The sequence below is a fragment of the Ictidomys tridecemlineatus genome, chromosome 2 (assembly GCF_052094955.1).
Source record: "Ictidomys tridecemlineatus isolate mIctTri1 chromosome 2, mIctTri1.hap1, whole genome shotgun sequence".
NCBI classification, from domain to species: Eukaryota; Metazoa; Chordata; class Mammalia; order Rodentia; family Sciuridae; genus Ictidomys; species Ictidomys tridecemlineatus.
Window position 1 is genome coordinate 90,462,768 of NC_135478.1, and position 22,495 is coordinate 90,485,262.

The 22,495-nt window shown below is 54.2% G+C and overlaps 2 protein-coding genes across 17 annotated transcripts in view; one reads left to right on the forward strand and one right to left on the reverse strand.

The window, feature by feature from the left end:
- Positions 1 to 22: 22 nt before the first annotated feature.
- Pheta1 (PH domain containing endocytic trafficking adaptor 1) lies at positions 23 to 15,993 on the forward strand. Of its 3 annotated transcripts, none has more exons than XM_078039168.1 (5): positions 23 to 263; positions 1,549 to 1,631; positions 2,807 to 2,942; positions 5,042 to 5,684; positions 14,359 to 15,993. In XM_078039168.1, exons 4-5 carry the CDS (start codon positions 5,073 to 5,075, stop codon positions 14,431 to 14,433), a joined length of 687 nt encoding a protein of 228 aa, XP_077895294.1. In that variant the 5' UTR covers positions 23 to 263; positions 1,549 to 1,631; positions 2,807 to 2,942; positions 5,042 to 5,072; the 3' UTR covers positions 14,434 to 15,993. The 3 variants fall into 3 exon arrangements, with proteins under 3 accessions (XP_077895294.1, XP_077895295.1, XP_077895293.1); XM_078039167.1 differs by lacking the exon at positions 14,359 to 15,993 and adding an exon at positions 6,756 to 7,246 and having other exon boundaries at positions 26 to 263; XM_078039169.1 differs by lacking the exon at positions 14,359 to 15,993 and having other exon boundaries at positions 24 to 263; positions 5,042 to 6,896.
- Cux2 (cut like homeobox 2) overlaps positions 14,225 to 22,495 on the reverse strand; it is a 230,097-nt gene continuing 221,826 nt past the window's right edge. For 11 of the 14 annotated variants that reach the window (XM_078039141.1, XM_078039138.1, XM_078039142.1 and 8 more), the window contains 4 exons: positions 21,192 to 21,461; positions 19,953 to 20,141; positions 18,849 to 19,122; positions 14,225 to 17,127 (listed from right to left, as the gene is read on the reverse strand). In XM_078039141.1, coding sequence (XP_077895267.1) covers positions 16,326 to 17,127; positions 18,849 to 19,122; positions 19,953 to 20,141; positions 21,192 to 21,461 — 1,535 coding nt within the window. In that variant the 3' untranslated portion in view covers positions 14,225 to 16,325. The remainder of the gene's footprint in view (positions 17,128 to 18,848; positions 19,123 to 19,952; positions 20,142 to 21,191; positions 21,462 to 22,495) is intronic. The other 3 variants (XM_078039140.1, XM_078039139.1, XM_078039148.1) reach the window with 3 other exon arrangements.

The following is a 22,495-nucleotide window of genomic DNA, read 5'->3' on the forward strand; positions in this document are numbered from 1 at the left end:
CGGGGCGGGAGGGACGCGGGGGCGGGCCCTGTGCGGGCGGGCGGGGGAGGTTAAAGGGGCGCGCCCGCGGGTCTCCGACTGGCCGCCCTCCCCGCCCGCTTGCGTCCAAGAGACACTCTCCCGCGGCTGCGCCGGCCGCACCGCCCAGGAGACAAAGCGCCGCTGTGGCGGGTCGCTGCCACGGAGCGGGTCCTGGGCCATGGCCGGCCGCCTCCCGGCCCCGCTCCTCCCGTCCCGCCACCGCCCTAGGCCTGCGCAGCGAGGTAAGGCCGGCCTGGCAGGGACCCCTGCAGGAGACCAGCGAGGGGACGCGGGGCCGTGGCCAGCCGCGGTGGGCCTCGGGTGCCCTGCTGCGGATCTTGCCACTTGAGATTCCGCTCCGGTGATAATTCCCTGGCTGCCCGGCGAACTGAGCTGATGACCCCCATCCCCATAAAGGACGTGGGCCCCTGGGGAGAGCTCAGCGGACAGCCCTCCAGTTGGCGTCCCTCTTGTGGTTGACCTGTCCATCTGGGGCTCTGGCTGTCCTTTAAGGAACTCAGAAGCTCCCGCACACAACACACAAAAGGACAGAGGGCAACTAGGAGCGGGGCCACACCTGGATTGCCAGTCCCTGCAAGGGCAAGGGTCTGTGTCAACCCGGGATGCAGGTTCTGGTGACCTTGTAGCCCCAACTGGGGCAGCGCAGGACAGGGGCTCTCTGCACATGTTTTTCAGCCTGTGCCTGCCACACCCTCTCCCCTACGCCCACTGCTGGGGAACATTCAGGGCATCTGGACTCAACCCTAGGACTTGTGGTTTGGGCTTCTTTCCTTAAATGAGTGCCAACATGCCATCCATGCCTCCGTTTCCCCAGAGGCCTGGTTCTGGTGCCAGCTGTCCCCTTGGAGACCTGAGGCTAATTATTTGTCCTTTTGACAGCTTCTTCCCTGAATACGCAATACCTATCAAACATTTTGCAAAATAACTCTTTAGAATTCTTTGATTTAGCCTTTCCCAGTGGGATGAATGTTTACGTTTCATTTTGTAGAAGAGGTTGTGAAAACCTCAACTCACAGTAGATAATATTTTTGAATTTCTCTTCCAGAGTTTATCATCTGTTTTCCCCTTATATCAGTTCACTGAACCTTTCTGCAGTCCTAACAAGTGAGGAAACTGAGGCTCAGAAAGGTGAAGTCATTCAAGGTCCTCCAGCCTGGGCTGGCAGAGGCAGGAACTTGGCCTCCTCTGGCTTCCTGTCTGGCCACAGGCTATGGAATCAGCAAAGGTGCACAGAGCCGGACTCTGAACTTGTTGGAAAGCAGTGTGGGAAATAATCCAGGCTGGGGACCAGGCGCTCCCTCCAGCTTCCGGCCCTTCCCTTTCTTACTAGGCTGCTAGAGGCAGGGGCCATGGCAATCAGTCCCCTATTTGTGCTATTTGCTGGGAGCCGTGTCCTTTGGGACAGCTCCTCATCCTGTGTCTCAGTTTCCACATCCATGCATGTGGGGGGGGGGGACGCAGATTGCTTGCAGGGAGAGGTTTAAGAATGCTTCATTCATTCTGTAGGTACCTGAGCATCAACTACCTGTCAGGGACTGGAATTCGGACAAAAAATCCCTGTCCTCCTGGAGCAGGCAAAAATGACCCAGGTAATTTCAGGTTGGCATACAGGAGGGTGATTAGCAGTCTACGTGCATGGGGGTGGCCAGGGATTGCATCCCCAGGGGGTAGTGGAGCTGAGGCTGTGGACTTGGCGTGAGGTGGGAATGTGCCTGGTACATTTGAGGAACAGAAAGGAGGCTGGGGTGGCTGGAGCTGAGGGAGCAAGGGGGAAAGAGGTAGGAAAGGGAACTTGGAAGTCACGGGGAAGACTGAGTCGTGTGTGTGTGTGTGTGTGTGTGTGTGTGTGTGTGTGTGTGTGTATGTGTGTGTCACTAGGGATGGAACCCAGGGGCACTTTACCACTGGGATTAACTCTCATACTCCCAGCCCTTTTTATTTTTTCTAAGTTTCCCAAGATGCTTCAGCCTCCTAAGTCACTGGGATTATCGGTGCGCACCACTGCACCCAGTGGGAGGGTTAAAATTTTTGTGAGAGAAGTGTGGAGCAATGGGAGAGCCAAGAGCAGAGGAGGGAAGGGATATGACTTTGTTTTGTTTATTTATTTGCTTGTTTTGGGTGCTGAGGATTGAACTCTGGCTGCTTTACCACTGAGCCACATCCCCAGCACTTTTTATAATTTTGAGACAGGGTCTCACTAAGTTGTCTAGAGCCTTGCTAAGTTGCTGAGGCTAGCCTCAAATTTGTGGTTCTCCTGCCTCAGCCTCCCAAACCACTGAGATTACAGGTGTGCACCATTGCACCAACCAAGACTTCATTTCAATAGGATCCCTCCATAGGGAGTTGATTTTAGTGGGCCCAGAAGAGGGGTCTGGGGAGGAGATTTGGATCCTACCCTGAGATCCATGGATAGGGAGGAGGCAAGGAAGGAGGCAGGGAGACTAGTGAAGACATTACTGTAGCCATCCCAGCTGGGACAGATAGGGGCCTAAAATGGGGGGTTGGGTAAACATTTTAGGCCACTAATTTGAAATATGTTGAAGGGTTTAGCTGGCCTTAGTGATCAGATGTGGTGGTGAGAGGGACATTAAGAGCTGTTTACTCAGATTGGGCATATGAGAGGGAGCATTTGGGGAGGCCCAGGAGAATGTCAAATGTTGTCACTGCAGAGTGTCCAACACTGTGCCACGGGCATTCCACATGGTCACTGTCTTCCTCATCACGATTACTCTGACTTAGGTGCTGCTATGATCCCCTTTTACAGACGCAGAAACAAAGGCCCAAGGAGGCTAACAGCTTGCCTGAGGTCACCCAGCCTGGATATTGCAGAGCTGACGTGTGAACCGACTGACCTGTGACTAGCTGACCAGAGGGCGGGGCAGCAAGCAGCTGCCTAAGAGGTAGGAGGGAAATGGGCAACTGTGTGTGGGGAGGTTCCTGTGAGATACGAGACCAGGGTTTACTTGGGAGGTGTTTTGGGGAGGTGTGCGGATGAGTGGGCCCTATTTTGCAGGGATTGAAACTGAGGCTTGGAGAGGGACAGCTCAGGTTTGAAGTTACATAGCTCAAGGAAGGAGAATGGCGACTGAACAGGGGCCGCAGCTGATAGAGCCTCCTGCCCAGGTGGGTGGCATGAAGCAGCAGGAAAATGAGGACTTGGTTGGAGCAACTGTCTCTTCCGTCCTGGGTCAGGTAGCCCTACTGTGGTGCTCTGAGGAGAGCCACCACCCAGACCTCATTCCTCTAGGACTCAAGAAAGGCACCACCCAGGCAGGAACATTAATCAAGGACCCACTACACCCCAGAGACATTACATACCTACCCTCCTATGCAGGGTGAGGCTGTGAAGAGGGAGAACGGGGTGCACACAGCCAGGGGAAGGCATGGCCACACTGGGAACCCATGTGCCACCTCCCAGTAAGTCCTACCTGGCCAGTGTTACCCAATCATGTATTTGAGAGAAGATGGATGGAAACACTGTGGCCAAGTACAGCCAGTTAGATTCCTCTTCTTTTTTGCTACTGGGGATTGAACCCAGAGGTGCTCAACTACTGAGCCACATCCCCAGCTCTATTTTGTATTTTATTTAGAGACAGGGTCTCAGAGTTGCTTAGTGCCTCACCGTTGCTGAGACTGGTTTTGAACTCGTGATCCTCCAGCCTCAGCCTCCCGCACTGCTAGGATTACAGGCATGCGCCACAGCACCTGGCTAAATTCCTTTTTGCTGAATAGTACACAGTGCTTTCTGCCCCTTCCTCCCTGTAAGTCTGGGTTAGGCCCTGAGCCCACATCTTCATCTATTCTGTTTCCCAACAACTACTTCTGATTACATCTTCCTTCTCTCTCCCCCTTCTGCCTGCTGCCCCTTCAGCCTTTGGGCTGTCCTGCAAGCACATCAGCAGATTACCACCACAGGAGGCCTTGTACTTGCTGTTCCTGCTGCCTGGCATGCCCTTCCTCCAAAGCTCTGGCTCTCCCCTCACCTCCAAGCCTCTGCTCACATGTCGTCTCCTTAGGATGGCTTCCTTTGGGCACCCTATTCTTGTTTCCAACACTCCTGAACCCCTTCCCAGTCTTAGTGATTGAACCTTGGGATGTTTTACAACTGAACCCTTTATTTATTTTTTGAGACAGGGTCTTGCTAAATTGCCAAGACTGGCCTTGGACTTGCCATCCTCTTGCTTCAGCCTCTTGTTGCTGGGATTATAGGTTTGCAGCACTGTGCCTTGGTTATTATTTTTTCCATATCATGTTAAGACTGTGATATTTACAGTCTTAATACTTTTGTGTTTTTTTTGGTATGAGGGATTGGAACCAGGGGTGTTTAACTACTGAGCCACATCCCCGGCCCTTTTATATTTTATTTTGAGACAGGGTCCCACTGAATTGCCTGAGCTTTGAACTCTGGAGCCTCCTGCCTCAGCCTCCCAAGCCGCTGGGATTACAGGCATGGGCTGCAGTGTTAACCTTTGATCTGTTGGTTAATTATTCATCTCCTTCCACCAGCATGTTGGTACCACAAGGGCAGGGACCCTGTCAGTCTTTTATTGTTGTGGCCCTTGTGCACAAAAGGTGCTTAATATTTGATGGACAAAGTAAGTCCCTGCAACACTGTCCAGGGTGGTGGAAACAGCCTGGCCTGAAATGAAACCTGGGTTTGACTTTCAGCTCTGCCCAGTTTGCCTTGTGATTAAATTCTGTGCCTCTTTCCTTATTTGTCAAATGGGAGTACGGCCAGTCCCCACCATCCAAGGTTTGCTGTGTGATTAAATAAGTGAGTATGTTAAGTAGCACACGTAGGACATTTGGGGATGCAGAGCGACAGGAGGCTGGCTGCGGGGCTGTGAGACCCAGGCAGCTCCCGGGAGTGTGCAAGCTCAGGCGGCCGCGTCCACTCTGAGCCTCAGTTTCCTCACCTGTGGCATGGCCGGGTTGGTGCGGAGAGGGGGGCTATGAGGCGCTGGGAAGGCGAATAACCGGCCATCCCGGTGCGGGACAGCCCGCGCTGCCCCCAGGCCTGGCCGGTCACCATGAAGCTGAACGAGCGCAGCCTGGCCTTCTACGCCACGTGCGACGCGCCGGTGGACAACGCGGGCTTCCTGTACAAGAAGGGCGGGCGCCACGCGGCCTACCACCGCCGCTGGTTCGTGCTGCGCGGCAACATGCTCTTCTACTTCGAGGAGCCGGGCAGCCGCGAGCCCGTGGGCGTCATCATCCTGGAGGGCTGCACGGTGGAGCTGGTAGAGGCCGCTGAGGAGTTCGCCTTCGCCGTGCGCTTCGCGGGCGCGCGGGCGCGCACCTACGTGCTGGCGGCTGAGAGCCAAGCGGCCATGGAGGGCTGGGTGAAGGCGCTGTCACGGGCCAGCTTCGACTACTTGCGGCTTGTGGTGCGCGAGCTGGAGCAGCAGCTGGCGGCCATGCGCGCAGCGGGCGGCGCGGCCCCGCCCCGCAGGCCCAGCGCGCTCCCGCCGCGGGAGAACGGCTGCGCCTGCGCCGTGTGGAGCGCCGAGACCCCCGCCGCCCCCGCCGCGCGGCCCGGCCTGGAGCGGCCCCCGCTGCCTCCGCGCCGCAGGGCCTCGGCGCCACACGGTCCCCTGGACTCGGCCCCCTTCATCCGGCTGCACGAGTGGTACGGGCAGGAGGTGAGGGCGCTGCGCAACCAGTGGCTCAGCAGCAGGGCCCGGCCCTGAGGTCACGGACCCAAGTCCCAGCCGAGCTAGAGACGCCGGGCCTGTCCCCGGGACCTTAAGACTGTGCCCCACCGCCCGTCCTGTCGCTAAGAGGAGCCAGGTCCAGGGGCTGCCCTAGGGGTCTGAGGGGTTGGCTCTTGCAGGCAACTGGCCTCTCGGCTTGGCCGGACACGTGGCTCTGTCCCCAGGGCGCCTTCCCGGGCGGAGGGAGGGCTTGGGCGCAGCGCCGCTCCTGGCTGGACCTTTTGCTGTAGCACCTGCCAGAGAAGCTGCCCTGCCTGGGTCATCCGCCGGCAAGTGCAGGTTTTAGGTGCGAGACCTTAGGATGAGCTCATCTGGTCCCAGACCTCCTGGAGGCCATGCTCCTTGCGGGCAGCAGCTTCGGGCCCCCTCATGCTGTCCTTGACTGCGTTCCTCAGTCACCTCCCCAGCCAGCTCTTTCCCCAGGCCTGGGTGGGACCTCTCTGCTGGCTGTCTGACCTCTAGCCCTGGGCTGGGCAGCTCTTTCCAGTAGGTTCCTGGGGGGGGGGCACTTCACTGCTGACTCACACGGGCAAGGGCCAGGTACTGACCCTGTGGGCAACAGCAGCTGCAGAGCTGTGCTTGGCCTCCAGCCCCTGTATCCCCGATTTCCCAGGACTCCTGTGCTTGGAGGCCAGCTGCTGACTGGCTCTCCTTCTCACTCACCACAGTGCCCATTCTTCATCCAGGAAGAACCCTGGGGCCGGGACACCCCTGGCTCCACCTGGGTCATGTTTACAGTCCTCAGCTCCCTGCACCAGGGAGCCCTGAGGACACCTCACCTCCACCTTTATTCCCTGAAGGCTGCTCCTTGGTGACCTACAGACTCAGCCCCTACTCTTCGACAGAAGAGGAAGGGCCTGGGGCTGGGGAAATATTGGGAGGGTCTGCAATCAAGGCCTCCCCAGCTCCCTGCTGGCTCAGTGGGCTGGGGCTTGTCTGGGGCTGTGAATTTTATTTTTAAATATTTAGGATGTTCTTTTTTGTTTGTTTTTCTGGCAGTGGATCTTGGTGTTTGCCCTGCTTTTGTTCCTGTTGGGTGGCAGGAAGAAAGCCACTTCAGCTTGGGTGGCACAGTTCCCAGGGAGGGGTGGCCTCAGCTGCAGAGGCACAGGTGACTCTGAGATGCCAAGGTGCTGGACAAGGGATCTCATCTGTCCTTTGCCCTCTCTGGCAAGCCCTGCTGTCCCCTGGCCACGTGCCTCTGGAGTCTTGGTACGGTCCCCCATTCCTCTCTGAGTACTGAACAGTATGGGTGATGGTGGCTCCTGTCCTCAGGCTCTGGGGCTCAGGAAGACCTGGCTAGGCCCAGCTGGTGGGTGCAAGTTTACAAATTCTAAAGGTACAGTGACCCCCAGTCTCCTGGGGGCAAGGGATGCTCCTCTCCTCCCAAAGCACACCATGCAGTCCAGCTGCCTCCAGGGTTGAGTTTGGGGAGAAATGTGAGCCTGGGAGGGAGATATAAGGGCTCAAATAAAGAAGTCTGTCGAGGATTGGCTGATTGTGTCCTTTTTCCCCCAACAGATTTGCCTGGCAGAGCCAGAGCAGGCCCTACAAGGGAGGTGACCAATGTGTGGCTCCTTGTGGCTGATGCCAGACATATTCTCACAACCTCTCAGGGAAGCTATCAAATGCTGGCCCATTTGATAGATGAGGAAACTGAGGCTCAGAGAGGTTACGGTATTCCCCAAGGCCACACAGCTGGGAATCTGGTAGGCAGTGACTTCAGGAGGACTAGGAGGGAAAATGGAACACAAAGTTCCTTTGCAGAAGGGAGAAAAGGCAGTGGGAAGGAAGAGGATTTGAAAGTCAACTGTGGGCCCAGGGCCTGAGGGTTGGGAGGGACACTGTTAGGGATGGCAAATGGAAGTCATAACCTGGGTCTTGTCATTCGTCACTTCTTGGTGGCTGCCAGGGGCCCTGGAGTAAAGAGCAGTTTTGCACCCATCCAAGCTCAGAGGGAAGGGCCTGTGATGGATTAGTAATGTCTGCTGTGTGTGCCCCGCGGTGGTGCTGCCTCTCAGGCTGCTTGTCTTTGGGGGCTAATGGGGTTTCACAGACGAGAACTAGCATGATGCAGGGGGCCCTAGGTCTGCCCTACTTGAACTCAGCACTAGGGTCACAGGTCTGCCTCAGCAGCCTGGAAAAATGTGCACTCAGGAAAATGTGGCTTAGGATGAGCAACTTACAGTCCTCGTGTTCAAGAAATTAAAAATACTAAGGTCAGGAGATCGTGCCACCGAACATTCCAGCGCATGCTGAGTCATTAGTCCCATTGCTGGAGGGACCTCAGCCAAGTGGGGCTGGGGAAGTGGCTCCCCACACAGACTGAGTCAGGGCACTGCCTGTGGCATTTGTGACCGCAGTGCCCACCGCAGGGGATGGGCACAGAATGAGGGAAATAGCAGGAGAGAGCCAACTGCAAGGGGGAGGTTGCAGAAGTGCCCTCACCTGCCAGAACCTTGCCACCAAGCTGCCTGAGGGTGTCAGGGGAGCAGAGCCCGTCAGTGCCAAAAAGTGCGTCACCTGCTAAGGGACCAGGCTTCCCCTGGACCGGGGAGATGTTCAGGGCACAAGTCTAAGGGGGACACTGTACATGGCGGAAGGAATATTCTGAGAAGCCACTGGAGTGAGGGTGAGACCCTCAAAGGGAGCATGCAGGCAAGAGGTCAGGGCAGGCTGCCCAACGTCCATCCACCTTGAATGGCTGGTTACACTGCTGCTGTTGGACCTGCAGGGATTGGCTAAACCTTAGCTACCAAAGGCCATGTGAGCGGAAGGGTCTTCTTAAAAGAGAACATAGAGAGTTGCCCTCTGGTGGGGAGTTGATGTTGGTGACGTCTGGGGCTGTGGCAGTCACCTTGCCGTCACAAAGTAGGCCACTCTAAAGAAAATGCCCATGTGAGATTGAAAATGGCCTTGAACAGCTGCATCAGTGGACCCAGGAACCTGCCTTTCTTCTAGACATCTTGTTATTTGAGGTAATAGATGTTCTTGTGTAGAGCCATGAATGGGATTTTTTTGTTGTCTGTTGCCTGAGCTTCCTAATAGATAAGCCAGAGACTTCTGAGGCAGGTAGTTCTGGATAACCAGCTGTAGAGTGCTCTTGGCTTGGCAAGGTCAGTGCTCAAGTGGGGCTCTCTCAACAGTGAGGGAGGCCGCTGCTTCTCATCCTTTCCCTGGAAGCCTTCCATTTCTGCTCTCCCAAAAGAGAGGTCTCCTCCCCATGTGGCTCTGCACCTCCTAAGATTCTGAGCAGGGCTTTGTCCCTGCTCTGTGGTTAGATCAGATGCCAATTGCCCACTCCTACAGCTCTACCCTACCCCCTCCCCTTACCTAACACACACTTGGTGAGTGTGTGCCTGCTACCTGTCCCAACAGCTCCATCTCAGCATCCCAAATGGAATGAAACTCTCCATGGTGGTAAAATAACACACTAAGTCCAGCTGAGGGTTTTTTTTTTTTTTTTTTTTTGCATTTTCTGATGAAGGCTTTTTAAAAGATGGGCCATAAGAAACTATGTGCAAATCATTTTGCAATCTGGTTAAGGAGTGACGTGCAGAGTATGTAGAAACCCCAGAACCCAACAGCATTGACAGTCACAACAAAACTACCTGATAAAACAATGGGCAAAGGGCTTGATTAGACATTTCTCCAAAAAAGGTGCACAAATGGCCAGTGAGCACCTGAAAAGATGCCCCGTGTCACTAATCAACAGGAATGTGCAGACCAGGACCACGGGAGCCCACCTTGCACCTCTCAGGATGACTGCTAGGAAGAAAGACGGCGGGTGTGGGCAGGGCTTGGAGAAGTGGGAACCCTCATGCAGTGTCTGTGGGGATGTGAAATGGAGCAGCTTCTGTGGAAAAGCCTGGTGGTTCCTCAAACTGTTAAAAATAGTCACCAGCAATTCCACTTCTGGGTGGATGCCATAAGAATTGAGAGCAGGGGCTTAGAGAGTGTTCATAGCAGCCTATTCACCATGGCCACAAAGTGGAAGCGTCCCCAGTGTCCACCCACAGATGAATGGGTAGACCATGTGGTCTAGATGAATAGTGGACTACCGTTCATTCTGAAGAAGTAAGTGGGGAGCCAGGTGCAGTGACTCAGACTAGATTCCAGTGACTCAGGAGGCTGAGGCAGGAGAGTGGTAAGCTGCAGGCCTCCTGGGGCAACTTAGCAAGACACTGTCTCAAAATAGCAAGGATGCAGCTCAGTGGGTTCAATCTCCATGGCCCAGGAAGTGTTTCTTTTTCCGAGCTTCCAAAGGGGTTGCCCGATCCTGCCAGGCAAGTGAGCTGCCCCTGTTGGTTTACCTGCACGTGGGGTATGGATGCCAGTCTCATCAGGCCAGTTCTCAAAGTAATTGGTTGACCTCTCTTCATGGTCCAGGGACAGCTGTCTGCTAGCTGCGGGGTAGAGTAGTCCTGGGGCAGGGCAACAAGCCTCCAGACCACAGCTCCTCAGGGTAGGGGTCATAGAGAGGCCAGTCATGCTCCCTCACTTCTTTCCCTCCTGGTTACAGCTCCTTGGGCAAGCATTGGTGTCAAAACACAGGCTGAGCCAATCAGGGTCCTGAGAGTTTTGAGTTGGGGAATAGAAAATAAGGTACCTGAGGGCACTTGACTGAAGACCTGATGGACCAGGAAGTCCTGATGTCAGAGAAGACAACCAGACCTGTTAGAGAACTGGACAGATCAAAGCGGACTCCACACAGGCCCCTGCCTGGGGTCCCCCCGTCAACTATGTGCGGTTTCTTTCAACCCAGTGGTTCTTGCCTGCGACAAGACACTCAAGGAATATTTACTCTCGAATCCTCATTCTCTCGTTTTGTCAGTGTCCGTGGGCAGCACACCTAGAGATCCAAAGCAACCCAGTGCCCTGGCCTTGCTTCCTCTGACTGATGCCCAATCAGTGGCTCCACCTTTAGACCGCATTTGAGCCAGCTGGGGCACTGAGGGCTGGGTATTGCTGGTTGCTAACAGCTAATCACACTTCCCAACACTGCCATTACCCTGTGCTGCTCCTTCCTGCCCTCGGGTAGACACATGGAGAAGAAAGAGACGGTGGGGGGATTCTGGGGTCCGTAAAAGAGCAAGACACACCCCTCCTACAGGCACCCAGCTCCGGGCCCCCTTCTCTCTGGAGAAGTCTCCTCTACTTCTGTCCCCCTTTTGTTTGGTACTGGGGATGCTCAACCACTGAGCCACATCCCCAGCTCTTTTTTGTATTTTATTTAGAGCCAGGGCCTCACTGAGTTACTTAGCGCCTCATTAAGTTACTGAGGTTGGCTTTGAACTCCCAACCCTCCTGCCTTGGCCTCTTGAGCTGCTGGGATCACAGGTGTGCTATCCCTCTCTTAAGTAAAACTTGCCTCCTCCTCTTGCTTCCCCACCCTCCCACACCAAATCTTAGGCAGCCTGTGGGGCTAATAGGATGCTGGGGACAGGATAATAGGACTTCCAAATTTAGGTCACAGAGTACCCTGTAGCTTCCACCTTGGTATTCTGAAAATTCACCTGCCGCACGGAGAGGCCCAACTGGAAAGGGACTGAGGCCCACCTGCCTGGTGGCCGTGGGAGTGCACCATCTTGGAAGCAGGTGGCCAGCCCCAGTGCTGCCTTGGTTAACTGCAGCCCTCGCTGATGGCGTAAGTGAAACCTGAGAGTCCGCCAGCCAGAACCAGCCAGTCAGGTCGGCCCCAGATTCCTGGCCCACAGAAGCTGTGGAACACAAACGTTTCTTGCTTTAAGCCATGAGGTTGTGGCATTGTTTGTTGTACAGTAAGGACAGCTGTAAACCGAGAAGATGCTGCTATGACCATGCCATTGTACAGATGAGGAAACCCAGGCTCACTGAAGGGCCCTGGGGTGACCCATGGTGGAGGTAAACCCAGGGCAGACTCAGCTCAAAGCCAGTGCTTTCATTGCTACACCTCAGGGCACTGGCCCGAGGCCGCAGGCCATTAAAGTCAAGGGGGACCTGGAGTAAGGAGTCACCTTGGCCAAGGTCACCCAGCTGCCTTTCTGGGCAGTCCCCTGCCTGAGCCCCTGCCCCAGTGCTCTTACATTGGAGGGTGGATTTAGCATGGGGCAGGCAGCCCAGTTTCCATTGCAATGCAAACTGTACCTTGACTGTGGAGCCAGGCTTTCAAGTGACCCCCTAGCCCAGAGGCCAGGGCCCTGAGGCCAGGTCTGGCTTTGTTTATTCACCTGGGATGTGCAGCTGCTGCCAAATGTGTGTGTGTGTGTGTGTGTGTGTGGCTCAACCAGGAGACAAGGCAGACAGGGGTGGGGAAGCAAGCAGCGTGGAGGCCCGTGTAGAAGGACCCTGGTGCTATCCTCTGGCCTGCCATCTCCCAGCAGGTGGAACCTCCTAATTTCCTTAGAGTACAAGTCTGCCCACCCGAACGCCAGGCCTCACTCCCTCCATGGCTCCCCAGTGCCCTCAGGAGAAAGTTGTATTTCCCACCAGGTCCCACGGTGCTTCTTCATAAGGATGCCTTGTTTCTTCCTCCCATGCCTCTGCCTTGTATTCCAGCCTCTTTAGGACTTCCCCCCTTCTTGCCTCTATCCCATCTCCTGCCGGTGTTCCCTCCTCCTGGGCCTCACTACTGTTCTCAGTTCCTGAACTTCCCCATCAAAGCCCTGAGCACACAGCAGGCACTCAATAAATACTCAGCAGGTGAGTGAACAGTTGCCACACTGCCCTTAGCTCAGCTCTCTACTCTCCTCTGCCCCTGAATCATGCTCTCAGCCATTTTTATTTTGAAATAGGGGTGGCTAAGTTGCCCAGGCAGTCTGGAACTTGTGATCCTCCTGCCTCAGCCTCCCCCTGAGTCTCTGGGATTCAGGACACCATGCCCTGCCTTCTTCCTGACTTTCCAGTTTCTCAAGAGCTGAGAACTCAGGACTCAAGGAAACACTCCTTGGGAGTTCAGATTTTACAACCATTTTGAACCTTTGCAACTGCTTTGTGGGGACAGTGTCGTTGTTATCACCCCCTTTTCAGCTGGGGAAGTAAGGGATTGGGGCATGCACAGTTTTGAGAGGTGCAGCTCTGAAGAGGGCCTGGGCCCACCCCAAATGTCACCCCTTCATGGGAGCTCTGATGGGTCTTGGCCCTCAGCCCCTGCTTCTCCCAGCTCCACGCCCCATGATGGGTTGTCAGGGCATCTCGAGGGTTGGAGTGACAGTTCTACTAGCTGGGGTGGGGAAACTTGGTCACTTAATTCCCACTGTGGGGACAGGATGAAGAAGTGGGGTGAGAGGAAGGTTTTTCAGGTGGTGGGGGTGAGGGGCAGCTTGCCTGGGGATGCCATGTGGCTTTGGCTCTTGGGTGAGTCATGTTTAGTGCCACTTCAGGGCTCTCTCAACATTACTGGTCACACACAAAACCCATTCTGCAGCCTGTCCGTGGACAGAAGGAACCTGCCCACTGACAGTGTCAGCTGCTGGACTCCCACTCCACACGTCTTATGTGCTGAGGCTCATTCCTCAGAATGACCCTGAGTCAGTTGCTGTGAGTTGCCCATTTTACAGGGAGGAAACCTGAGGCCCTGGTTACACACCGGGGAAGAGTCTGAGGCTGTTACCCCCAGTTAGTCCCTCTTGGCATCTTATTGGGAGGCTGGGGCACTGACCGCCCCACACTCCCCTGAAGTAGAAACTGCTTACCAGCTGGCTGGTCTGAAGCCACAGATGCGGGGACAGGGTACGACCTTGACTCCTGTACCAGGCCCCAGAGTCTAAGCAACCAGTTTCCATTCTGCTGTTTCCATTCTGCAGTTTCCATTCTTATAAGTGGGAAAAATCAGGGCTGGGGACATAGCTCAGTTGGTAGAGTGCTTCCCTCGCATGCATCAGGCCCTAGGTTCAATCCCCAGCACCACACACACACACACACACAAAAAAAAAAAAACCACAAAACAAGTGGGAAAAATCCTTCCCTCTTTCTTCAGGGCCGTTGGAGCCCAATGCACAGTCGTCAACCCAGATGCCACAGGGCCCAGGTGGAGATAAGTCAAGGGCCTTGCGCTGTCTAGGGAGGGCCACTCCTCAGCTGGCTGTTGTCACCTTAGAATGTGGCTTAGTGTGGCCGATACCAGGGTTTTCAAGAGAAGCTGGACTTGCCTGTTTCCTCAGAATGCTCTACACCTGTCGAGTAACTTCCTGGGTATGGCCACGGTTCAGGCTGGGAAATGGGGTCACCCCTGCTGAAGCAACACCCTCTGACAGCTGGCCTGTCACCCGGCTTTCTGAAGGATCTGGAAACACATCTTGTCTACATGGGAAGATGATGGATGAGCTGCTATTCATGTCTCCTAAGTAACATGCCCCTGGATTTTAATGTTGGCACCCAACTCAAAAACTAGTTTTTAAAAATAGAGTTTTGCAAAATACCTCTGAGGACCTGTTCAGACCCCCAGTGTGCTCCCCCAGCTCCAGAACAAAGAAGCGGGACACCCAGAATTATTATACAATTCTGTATTTAGCGACTTGTTTACAGAATGTGTTCCTTTTTTTTAAAATTTTAAACAAAGTTCATCAATCTCTCATAGAAACAGTTTTGTGGGGTTTTGTGGGTGTTGTTTTTACCGTTGCAGGACGTGAACCAGACAGAGCTGATCACGGGTCTGCCAGCTTTGAGTACGACAGGATTTCTGTGTTCAGAAGACTAAGTGCTTAATCAAATCCCGTCACACTAAAGCCAACGTGAGTTCTCTAAGGATCAGAATCCTGGATTTCAACGTTGCGTTGGTTCCGAGAGTAAAAAGTGGTGTTTCCCCAGTGTCTAGTGCAACAGGGCGGTGGTGGCTACGCGATGTTTCATTTGTCCCAGATTGGAGTACTCTGAAAACTGGTCTCTGTTTCCTATTGTCAAAATATAAAAATACCTTCATCTGGATAAAAATGTATACAGTGGAAAACTCTTCAGTGCATAGCCTGGGTGTGCGGAGGGCAAGGCCCTCCTCCGGGGGTGTGTCAACGTTGACTGGTGTGGGACTGCAGCCTGGGCTGGGTGCACTGGAGTTGGGATTTCTGAGACGGTCTTCAGTTGTCCCTTTCTGGTTGCTGGGTTTTGCCTGTGGTTTCAAAATACTCACCACATGTGTCTGCCATCTCTCCCCTTGGCACTGACTTGGCACCAGTTACAGTCACTTTTTTGTTACCATTCCGGGGAGTCACCCAATTTAGCCTTCCCACAGTTTGGAAAACGTAAAGTAAAATGGAGAGCTTAACCACCACCTTGGAGGCTGCTCCATTCTGATGGGGAGCTCTCTCCCTAGACACACGAAGAAATGTGCAGGAAAGGCTCCCCTGAGTTGGGGCTGAGTCTTGGCTCCCAGTAGTCATGCGCTGGAAAGAAGGGTGGCCTTGGAGACTGGGGTACGTGGACATGCTGTTCTGAACTCAGCCTTCCAGACGCAGCACCGGGGTCAGCTTGAGAAGGTGATGACCAGGTCCGCAGGGGTCTCTAGTGGGTGAATCTGCTTTGGCACTGGCTGCTGAGCTTTCCTGCATGTGGGATAACCGCACTGTCCCTCTGAGAGCACGAGGAGGGAGGATGCAGCCAGTCTTCTCTGGAATGCCCAGTGGGGAAACTTGCTGGGTGTGGCCATGATTCAGGCTGGGAATAGGGGTCACTCTGGCTGAAGCACCATCTCAGAGCACCTGCCCCGACACCCAGCTTTCTGAAGGATCTGGAAACACATCTTTTCTACAGATGGGCATGATGGGTTCCTAACCAGGGAGTATAACAGTTTGCTTTGTACCATGCCACCTCTAGTCTAGGACGCTGGGCCACGGCCCACATCTCTATGACATTTACAACAGCACGGGACACTCTGTGTTATCAAGGTTGCAGAACAGACTACCAGAATGGAACACATCCTCAACGGCATCGAGGTGTTCGTTTAGAGTCTTTTGGACTTTCTCCCTTCAGCACGGCTTCCGGACAGGCAATGGCAACGTGCTGTGTCTCACAGACAGGCGTGGGGAAAACCGTGGTTCAAAGGTTATTTAAATTTGGTCAGTCTTATAGTGTTTACTGATGGCTTTGAACAATTGTCTTCTTTTAATCTCATCTAGTGGCAAAAAAACGACACAACTTCCATGTATACTTCGCAACAGTTGTGACAGCATCCTGATTTCATAACTCTCTGTAATATCAAAACAGCATCGGCTGGGAATAAATTCCAAAGGATCCTTTATTAAAATATCTAAAAGAGGTCTATAAATATTTCTTTATTTTTCTAAAAGAGTTTGGAGTTTTCAGGTGAAAATGTGGTGCCGTTTTGCTTCTGCCTCCTGTAGAGGGGCCAGGGTCGGGGAGAAGGGCAGGTCACCCAAGCTTCCTGCTGTGGGAAATGCCAAAAGGAAGAGGCCACCACGGCATTTGCTCCACCTGCCCACCTGCAACTTCAGAGAACCAGGATTACAACAAAAAACATAAATGGCATAACTCTGCTGTCCATATTTGGGTGGTCGTGAGCCTCCCCCCGACCAAACCCCATCTAGGGCAGCAAGTGAGAAAAGGAAGGGGGCCCAGGGTATGCCCCTCACCCTGCCTTCAGAATTCCCACTCCAGGGCCTCCTCCCGGTTAGCAGCCCTCTCTAGCCGATAGATGATGCTGTTCAAGTTGGCCATCTTCTCATGCCGCCGCTGCAAATTGGGGTTCACCTTGGCATTGGGGTGCAAGGCCCCAGCTGTGTCGGCAGTGGGGCTGGCACTCGGCACTTTGGCAGGGGGGGCACCAGGTGGGGATGGGGAGATGGGGGCTGAGGAGGAGGGGACAGGTGACACAGACATCATGAGGCCTGGTGAGGAGGCAGCTGAGGGCGAGTTCAGTGACACCTCCAGGCTGCAGCGTGAGGACTCCGAGGCTGACTTAAAACTCAGAGGGTCCGAGTGAAGCCTCCCCCCAGCCTCACTCTCCTCGGGGGGATGTAGTGAGGTGCAGTCTGAGGTGTTTCCGCCTGAAATAAGGGGCTCTGGGGCCACTCTTGGGAGTCCATCATTACTCAGAGGGTCAAGATGCTCCTCTTTGGGGGGTCCTTGGCCTTTGTCTGGCTCCCCTGGGTCCTGGGGCTGGCCACCCACTTCCTCCTCAGTGTCCTCCTCGCTCTGCTCCTGCTTGATCCTCACTTGGGACCTGTCCGGGGCGGTCAGGGGCATGATGCGCTCCTCAGAACCCTCCTGAAGCTCCAGTTCCTTCACAGTGGGCTTCTGGTCCTCAGCTTCGGAGTCAGGGCTCGGCAGGGCAGGGTCCGGCTGGGAGTGGCCTGGTGGTAGGACACTAGGACCCCCACTTGGGTCGAGGTCTGGCTCATCCTGGGTTCCCTCCACCAACATTTCCCGGCGCATCCGGGACCTGGGGTAGAGAGAATGGTGAGCCTGGGGCTGGACCAGGGACCCAGGAACCTTGGACTCAGCTGCATGAGCAGTATTTTGGACCTACCCACTGCCCAGGAGGACTCCCAAATCTAAAGCAGGAACTCCCTGGTAATTTTCTCAACACATCCTGTGGTACATCTTTCCCAGAATTCACTGCAGTGCATGATATGTGATCGTGAATACCTGCTGGCCTGGAAGATGCTAGGGGCAAGGATTTTCTAGTTCTCTGCAGTGCCTGGTACAGAGTAGGTGCTCAACAAACATTTATCAAATGAAATAGTGTCTTCTTCTGCGGTGATAACCTTGGAGAGTCATTTCTTTTAAGAGAAGAATCCCCTCTGTTCCTTGGTACAGACCCCTATACTTCCTTCAAAATAAGGAAGTTTGAATGCCTCCTCTTCTCTAAAGTATTCCCCAGGAAGAATCCTCTTTCCCTAAGATCTTTATTCCTCCTCATCCTACAGCATTTATTGGGTCATAGTAAGGTGACCTAGTTCATGATCATAAACTCCCGAGAGCAGGATGGCTTCAACCTGACTCCAGATGCTGGCTCACTGTGCAAGCTTTGTTAGTACCGTGGGCATGGTCATGCTGGGCAATGATGGAATGCTCAGTCTCGTGGCAATCAGAGGTGAGAAGATGTCCCCACATCACTCAGGGAGGGAAGGAGGGGGAGAAGGCTGTAAGGACCTTGTCATGCACTGTTTGGCAGGCTCTGGTGTGAGTCAGATAATGAGCAATACTTAACATGTTCATATCCAAAGTTATTTCATTTGATCATGATCAAGAGTTATGGGATAGGTATTAGGTTCCTCATCTGTAAAGTAAGGATGAGACTCAGAGAGGTAAAGTGACTTGCCAAGGCCACACAGCCAAGTTAGGCCTTGGGCTCAGATCTGTGCAATGCCTAAGTCCAGGCTGGGACTGAACACCTGAGACCCCCACTCCCTAGGCTCCTCTTCCTCCTTCTTCCTAGGGGAGCAAGAGATCTCTCCACCAGTAATATGAATGGGTAGGCTCTGCTCTCTGGCACCACATGGGCACTGAGGATGCTCCCTGCTTAAGGCCCCTGTAATACTGCCACAAGCCCACTCCTAGGGGCTCTGCTTGGGCTCAAGAAGACCCCCTGCAGTCTCCATGGAGCCAGCTTGGGACTGGCTCCCAGAAGTCCAGTCTGCTAGAGGTCAGTGACTCCCAAGACCAGGGGCCACAGAAGAGGAAACTCCATCCCAAGGACCCTAAGCAGGCAGACCCAAGGAGGGACCAGGGGAATTCTTTCAGCCTCAGGAGTGGGAGGGACTCAGAGCCTTGTTAGGGCTCCTGCCTGAGTCCAGTGGGTTGTGAGAGTGTCTTGGGTGTGTGCCCCAGGTCCCGTTCCCTGTGCCTTCTTGGAGGTAGACGCAGAGCAAGCTGGGTGGAGTAATAATGGCAGCGACAGCAACACCATCAGTACCTACCACTGACTATGCCCCAGGTATGCTATGTGCACGTGTCGGTTTGTCAATCTCTGAGGAAGCTAAGAGGTGGATGCTGTCCCTGTTGTATAGGTCAGAAGAATGAGGCTTAGGGAAGGCAAGTGATTGCCCAGGGTCCCACGGTTGAAGGGACAGAGTTGGGCTCTACTCCAGGCACGTCTGGGCCCACAGTGGCCCTGCATAGGGAGAGCCCACCCCACCTGGGTCTGCCCAGAGCCCCCACCTGTAGTTGTGGAACCAGTTGATGACGGTGTTGGTCTTCAGGTTGAGCTGGAGGGACAGCAGCTCGATGGTCTGCTGGGAGGGGTAGGGCTCCAGCTGGTAAGCCTTCCTCAGCGCCTCCTTCTCCTCGGGCGCCAGCACCACGCGGGGCTTCTTGACCTGCAGGAGGCTCAGGTCCTGGGGCTGCAGGCAGGGGCTGGGGCACTCGGAGCGCGTGGCTGGAGACTCGCTGTCTGAGCCAGTACTGATGAGGCCATAGCGGCGTTTCAGGTAGGCTGGGCCAGGGGAGGGAGGGAGGCTGAGGGGTCCATCAACACCGCCATCAGCCCCCCAGGGACAGCAGGGATCAGTCATCCCCGCTCAGAGCTCTTCTTGTTGTGAATTTCCACCTCCTCCCAACTCCTCTGCTAAGAGGCTGGCCTGAGAGTGCCAGACCCAAGCCACTGGCTTCTGAAGTTAGGTCACCTGCATATAGGGCTCAGCAGGGTGCCTTGCACTCAGGAAGCCTCCCAACAGCACCCTCTACAGCCTCACTGAGTTTCAAGCAGAGTCTAAACAAACCCCCTTACTGCCGGGCACATTTTGACCCCAAATGGAAAAAACACCAATAAAAAAAGGGGGGGCGCTGCTATAGTTTGCGTCTGGGATGCTCCCTAAAGGCCTGTGTTTTAGAGGCTCAGCAAGTGGGCGCTATGGGAAGTGATGGGAGGTCTTCGGGTCACTGGGAAGTGCTCTCTAAGGGGACTGTGGGACTCGGGTCTATTCCTCCTCTTTTCTGCTGGGTCAGTTCTGTCCTTTATCGTAGAGTCTGGGTAGGGCAAGGGGCGCTCCATCTGCACAGCATGCAGCGGAGGCAGAGGATGGGAGTGTTTGGGGACCTCTGCCTGAGGCTGCAAGCACTCTGGGGCAGCTGTGGGTGGGGGTTTTCACGGGAGATGCAGATGCTGCCACCCACTTCTTAGAACACTGTACCGTCCTCTGCGACTGCCATTTCATGTGGTTTCCCAGCAGCGAGAGCCTGGGCATATTTAGGTGGCAGCCAGGCAGGTTCCAAAGGGAAACAGGCCAGACCCCATGCTGGACCTGTCCCCTGCCCAGCTCTTACCTTTCTTCTCTAGCTTCTTCATGTCCCTTAGCTTCTCCACATTGTGGGGGTCACTGAGCCACAGCTGCATGCGGACAAAGGGCTCCCTCCCCTTCAGGCTCAGCTTGTGCCAGGGTTTGGGCCGGGACAACAGGTCAGACACAGAGCCCTGGGTCAGGCCCAGGATGCTCTCCCCAAACAGCCGCTGCCCTGGGGACAGGGGAGGAGGCAGCCTGTTACCAGAGGCTGGGCAGAGAGACCTGCTCCCAGGAGAGGCAGGAACAGGCTGGAGACACAGGCCAAGCCCAGCACTGTCTCCACTCTCTCAGGAAGGAGAGCCTGAGACATGGGGGACCTTCCTGCAAAGTACACACCCTCTGGTCCAGCAATTCCACCCTGGGATTTACCCCTGGGCTCTCCTGCCTGCAGTGGAAGGGCGCACCCTGGTTGTCTTGTGTCTGAGGTGCTGAGGTTGAGCCAGGGCCTGTGCAAGTAAGCTCACAATCTATCTCTGCACTCCACCTGCGGCCCCGAGTTATTGATCTATTTTTTTTTAAGTACCAGGATTGACCCCATGGGCACTTAACCGATGAGCCACATCCCCAGTCCTTTTTATATTTTGTTTAGACACAAAGTCTCACTAAGTTGTTTAGGGTCTTGTAAAGGTGCTGAGGCTGGCTTTGAACTTGAGATCCTCCCACCTCAGCCTCCCTAGTGGCTGGGATTATATGTGTGTGCCACTATGCCAGATGTTTATTATTTTTAACTTATTTTTTTTAACTCATTGTTTTTTTAACTCATTTTAAAGCAATGAGTAAGTCTTATTTTCACAATAGAAAGTGTAGTGAGAAACTCGGGGCTCAGACATTCCTCAGGGAGGCGTATAACTTGCATCTAAGGCTCAGTGGAGCGTGTAAGCCAGGAAAGGAAAGATGCCCAGAATAGATTTCCCCGTCTTATGCCCCCGGGGTGCAAGTTTGGGCCCTGGATGAGGACAGTGTTAGAGCTTCACTGCAACTTGGTTCTTTGAACCCCCAGAGGGAAGTTTTTTGGAGTGTGGGCTGAGGATTCCAGGGGATTCAGACCTTCCTTCACCTGCTACAGGGACACAGGCCAGTCAAGATGCCTTGAGTGGGGTCCTGCATGCCTGAGCTGACTGATACCTCCAGCTGGCCCAAGGCACTAGGTTCTCACCATGGGCACTCTTCCTTGAGGCCACCCAGGATAGGAGGCAGCAACCCTGGTTCCGGCTGCCCATACCTAGGTTGTTGTCTGTGAGGACCTCCTTGACTCTTTTGGTGATGGAGTAAGTGTCCAGCTCTGGGGACATAGCCACAATCTCCTGGATGCCTCCCGTGGCCTGGCTGCCAGAGTGTATCTTCCCACCCAGCGAGGAGCCAGAGCGGCTGTCTGGCTGCTGGTTCTCCTTGCTGCTCTCCAGTGACAGGCTCAAGGACTCTTGGGAATTCTTCTCAGGCTCCATGGGGCTTGGGGGTGGTGAAGGTGAGGACCGCAGCTCGGGAGGACTGGCTGTGGGCCACAAAGAGACAGAGAGGTGGTCACTGCCATCTGGCATGGACACACACATTCTGGGCAGGCTGGGGCTTGGCAACAATCCATTCTTGTACGGCCCAGTCGTGTCCCTGAGGGGCCCTCTATAGGAGGCTCAGCAGGTCTCCCAGCGTCTCCCCACAGTGCTTATTAAGTACAAAGAGAGAAGAGCCGCCTCCCAGTAGCAGTTCTGGGAAGACCCCCAAACCAAGTCACCAGAAGCAGCAGACACGGTGCCCCCACCCGGCACACTGTGAGGGACACAGCATCATTGCTGGGAGGCTCCACCACGGGCAGGGCCTCAACCTATCTCCAGGAGACACTCGACCCAGGTGGTCGCAAGGTGCCTGGCCTCCAGCTTTTAGCAAAGTCACACTGCCAAAGGAAGAGGCAGAACTGTCCAGAGTGGAACACGGCAACTAAATACTAGTGACTGAACCTGATGCTGGCAAGGGGAAATGATGTGTGTGTGTGTAATTGATAATTTATACTTTTATAAATGTTATAAATTGATAATTTATATATGACACACACATATATAAATGATATTATTAGAACAAGTGATAAAACTTGATTGTAGGTGGTAGGTGAGGTACCATGAATCATGATAAAGTTTCATTTTTTCCCCTCTCAGTACCATGGATTGAATCCTGGGGGTGCTTTACTACTGAGCTATATCCACAGACCTTTTAAAATTCTGAGACAGGATCTTCCTAAGTTGACAAGACTGGCCTGTCACTTGTGATCCTCTTGCCTCAGTATCCCCAGACACTGGGGATTATGTGCCATTGATACCCAGTGGAAAGTTTCATTTCTGTATTTCTGGGAAATTCAGTTGGCTTCTAATATCCTCAGGTTTGGCACCTGTGGATTACCAACCACTGTTCAAAATTATTTTTTTTTAAAAATTGTGTCTAGGGGCTGGAGATACAGCTCAGTTGGTAGAGTGCTTACCTTGCATGCATAAGGCCCTGGGTTCAATCCCAGCACCACACACACAGACACATACACAC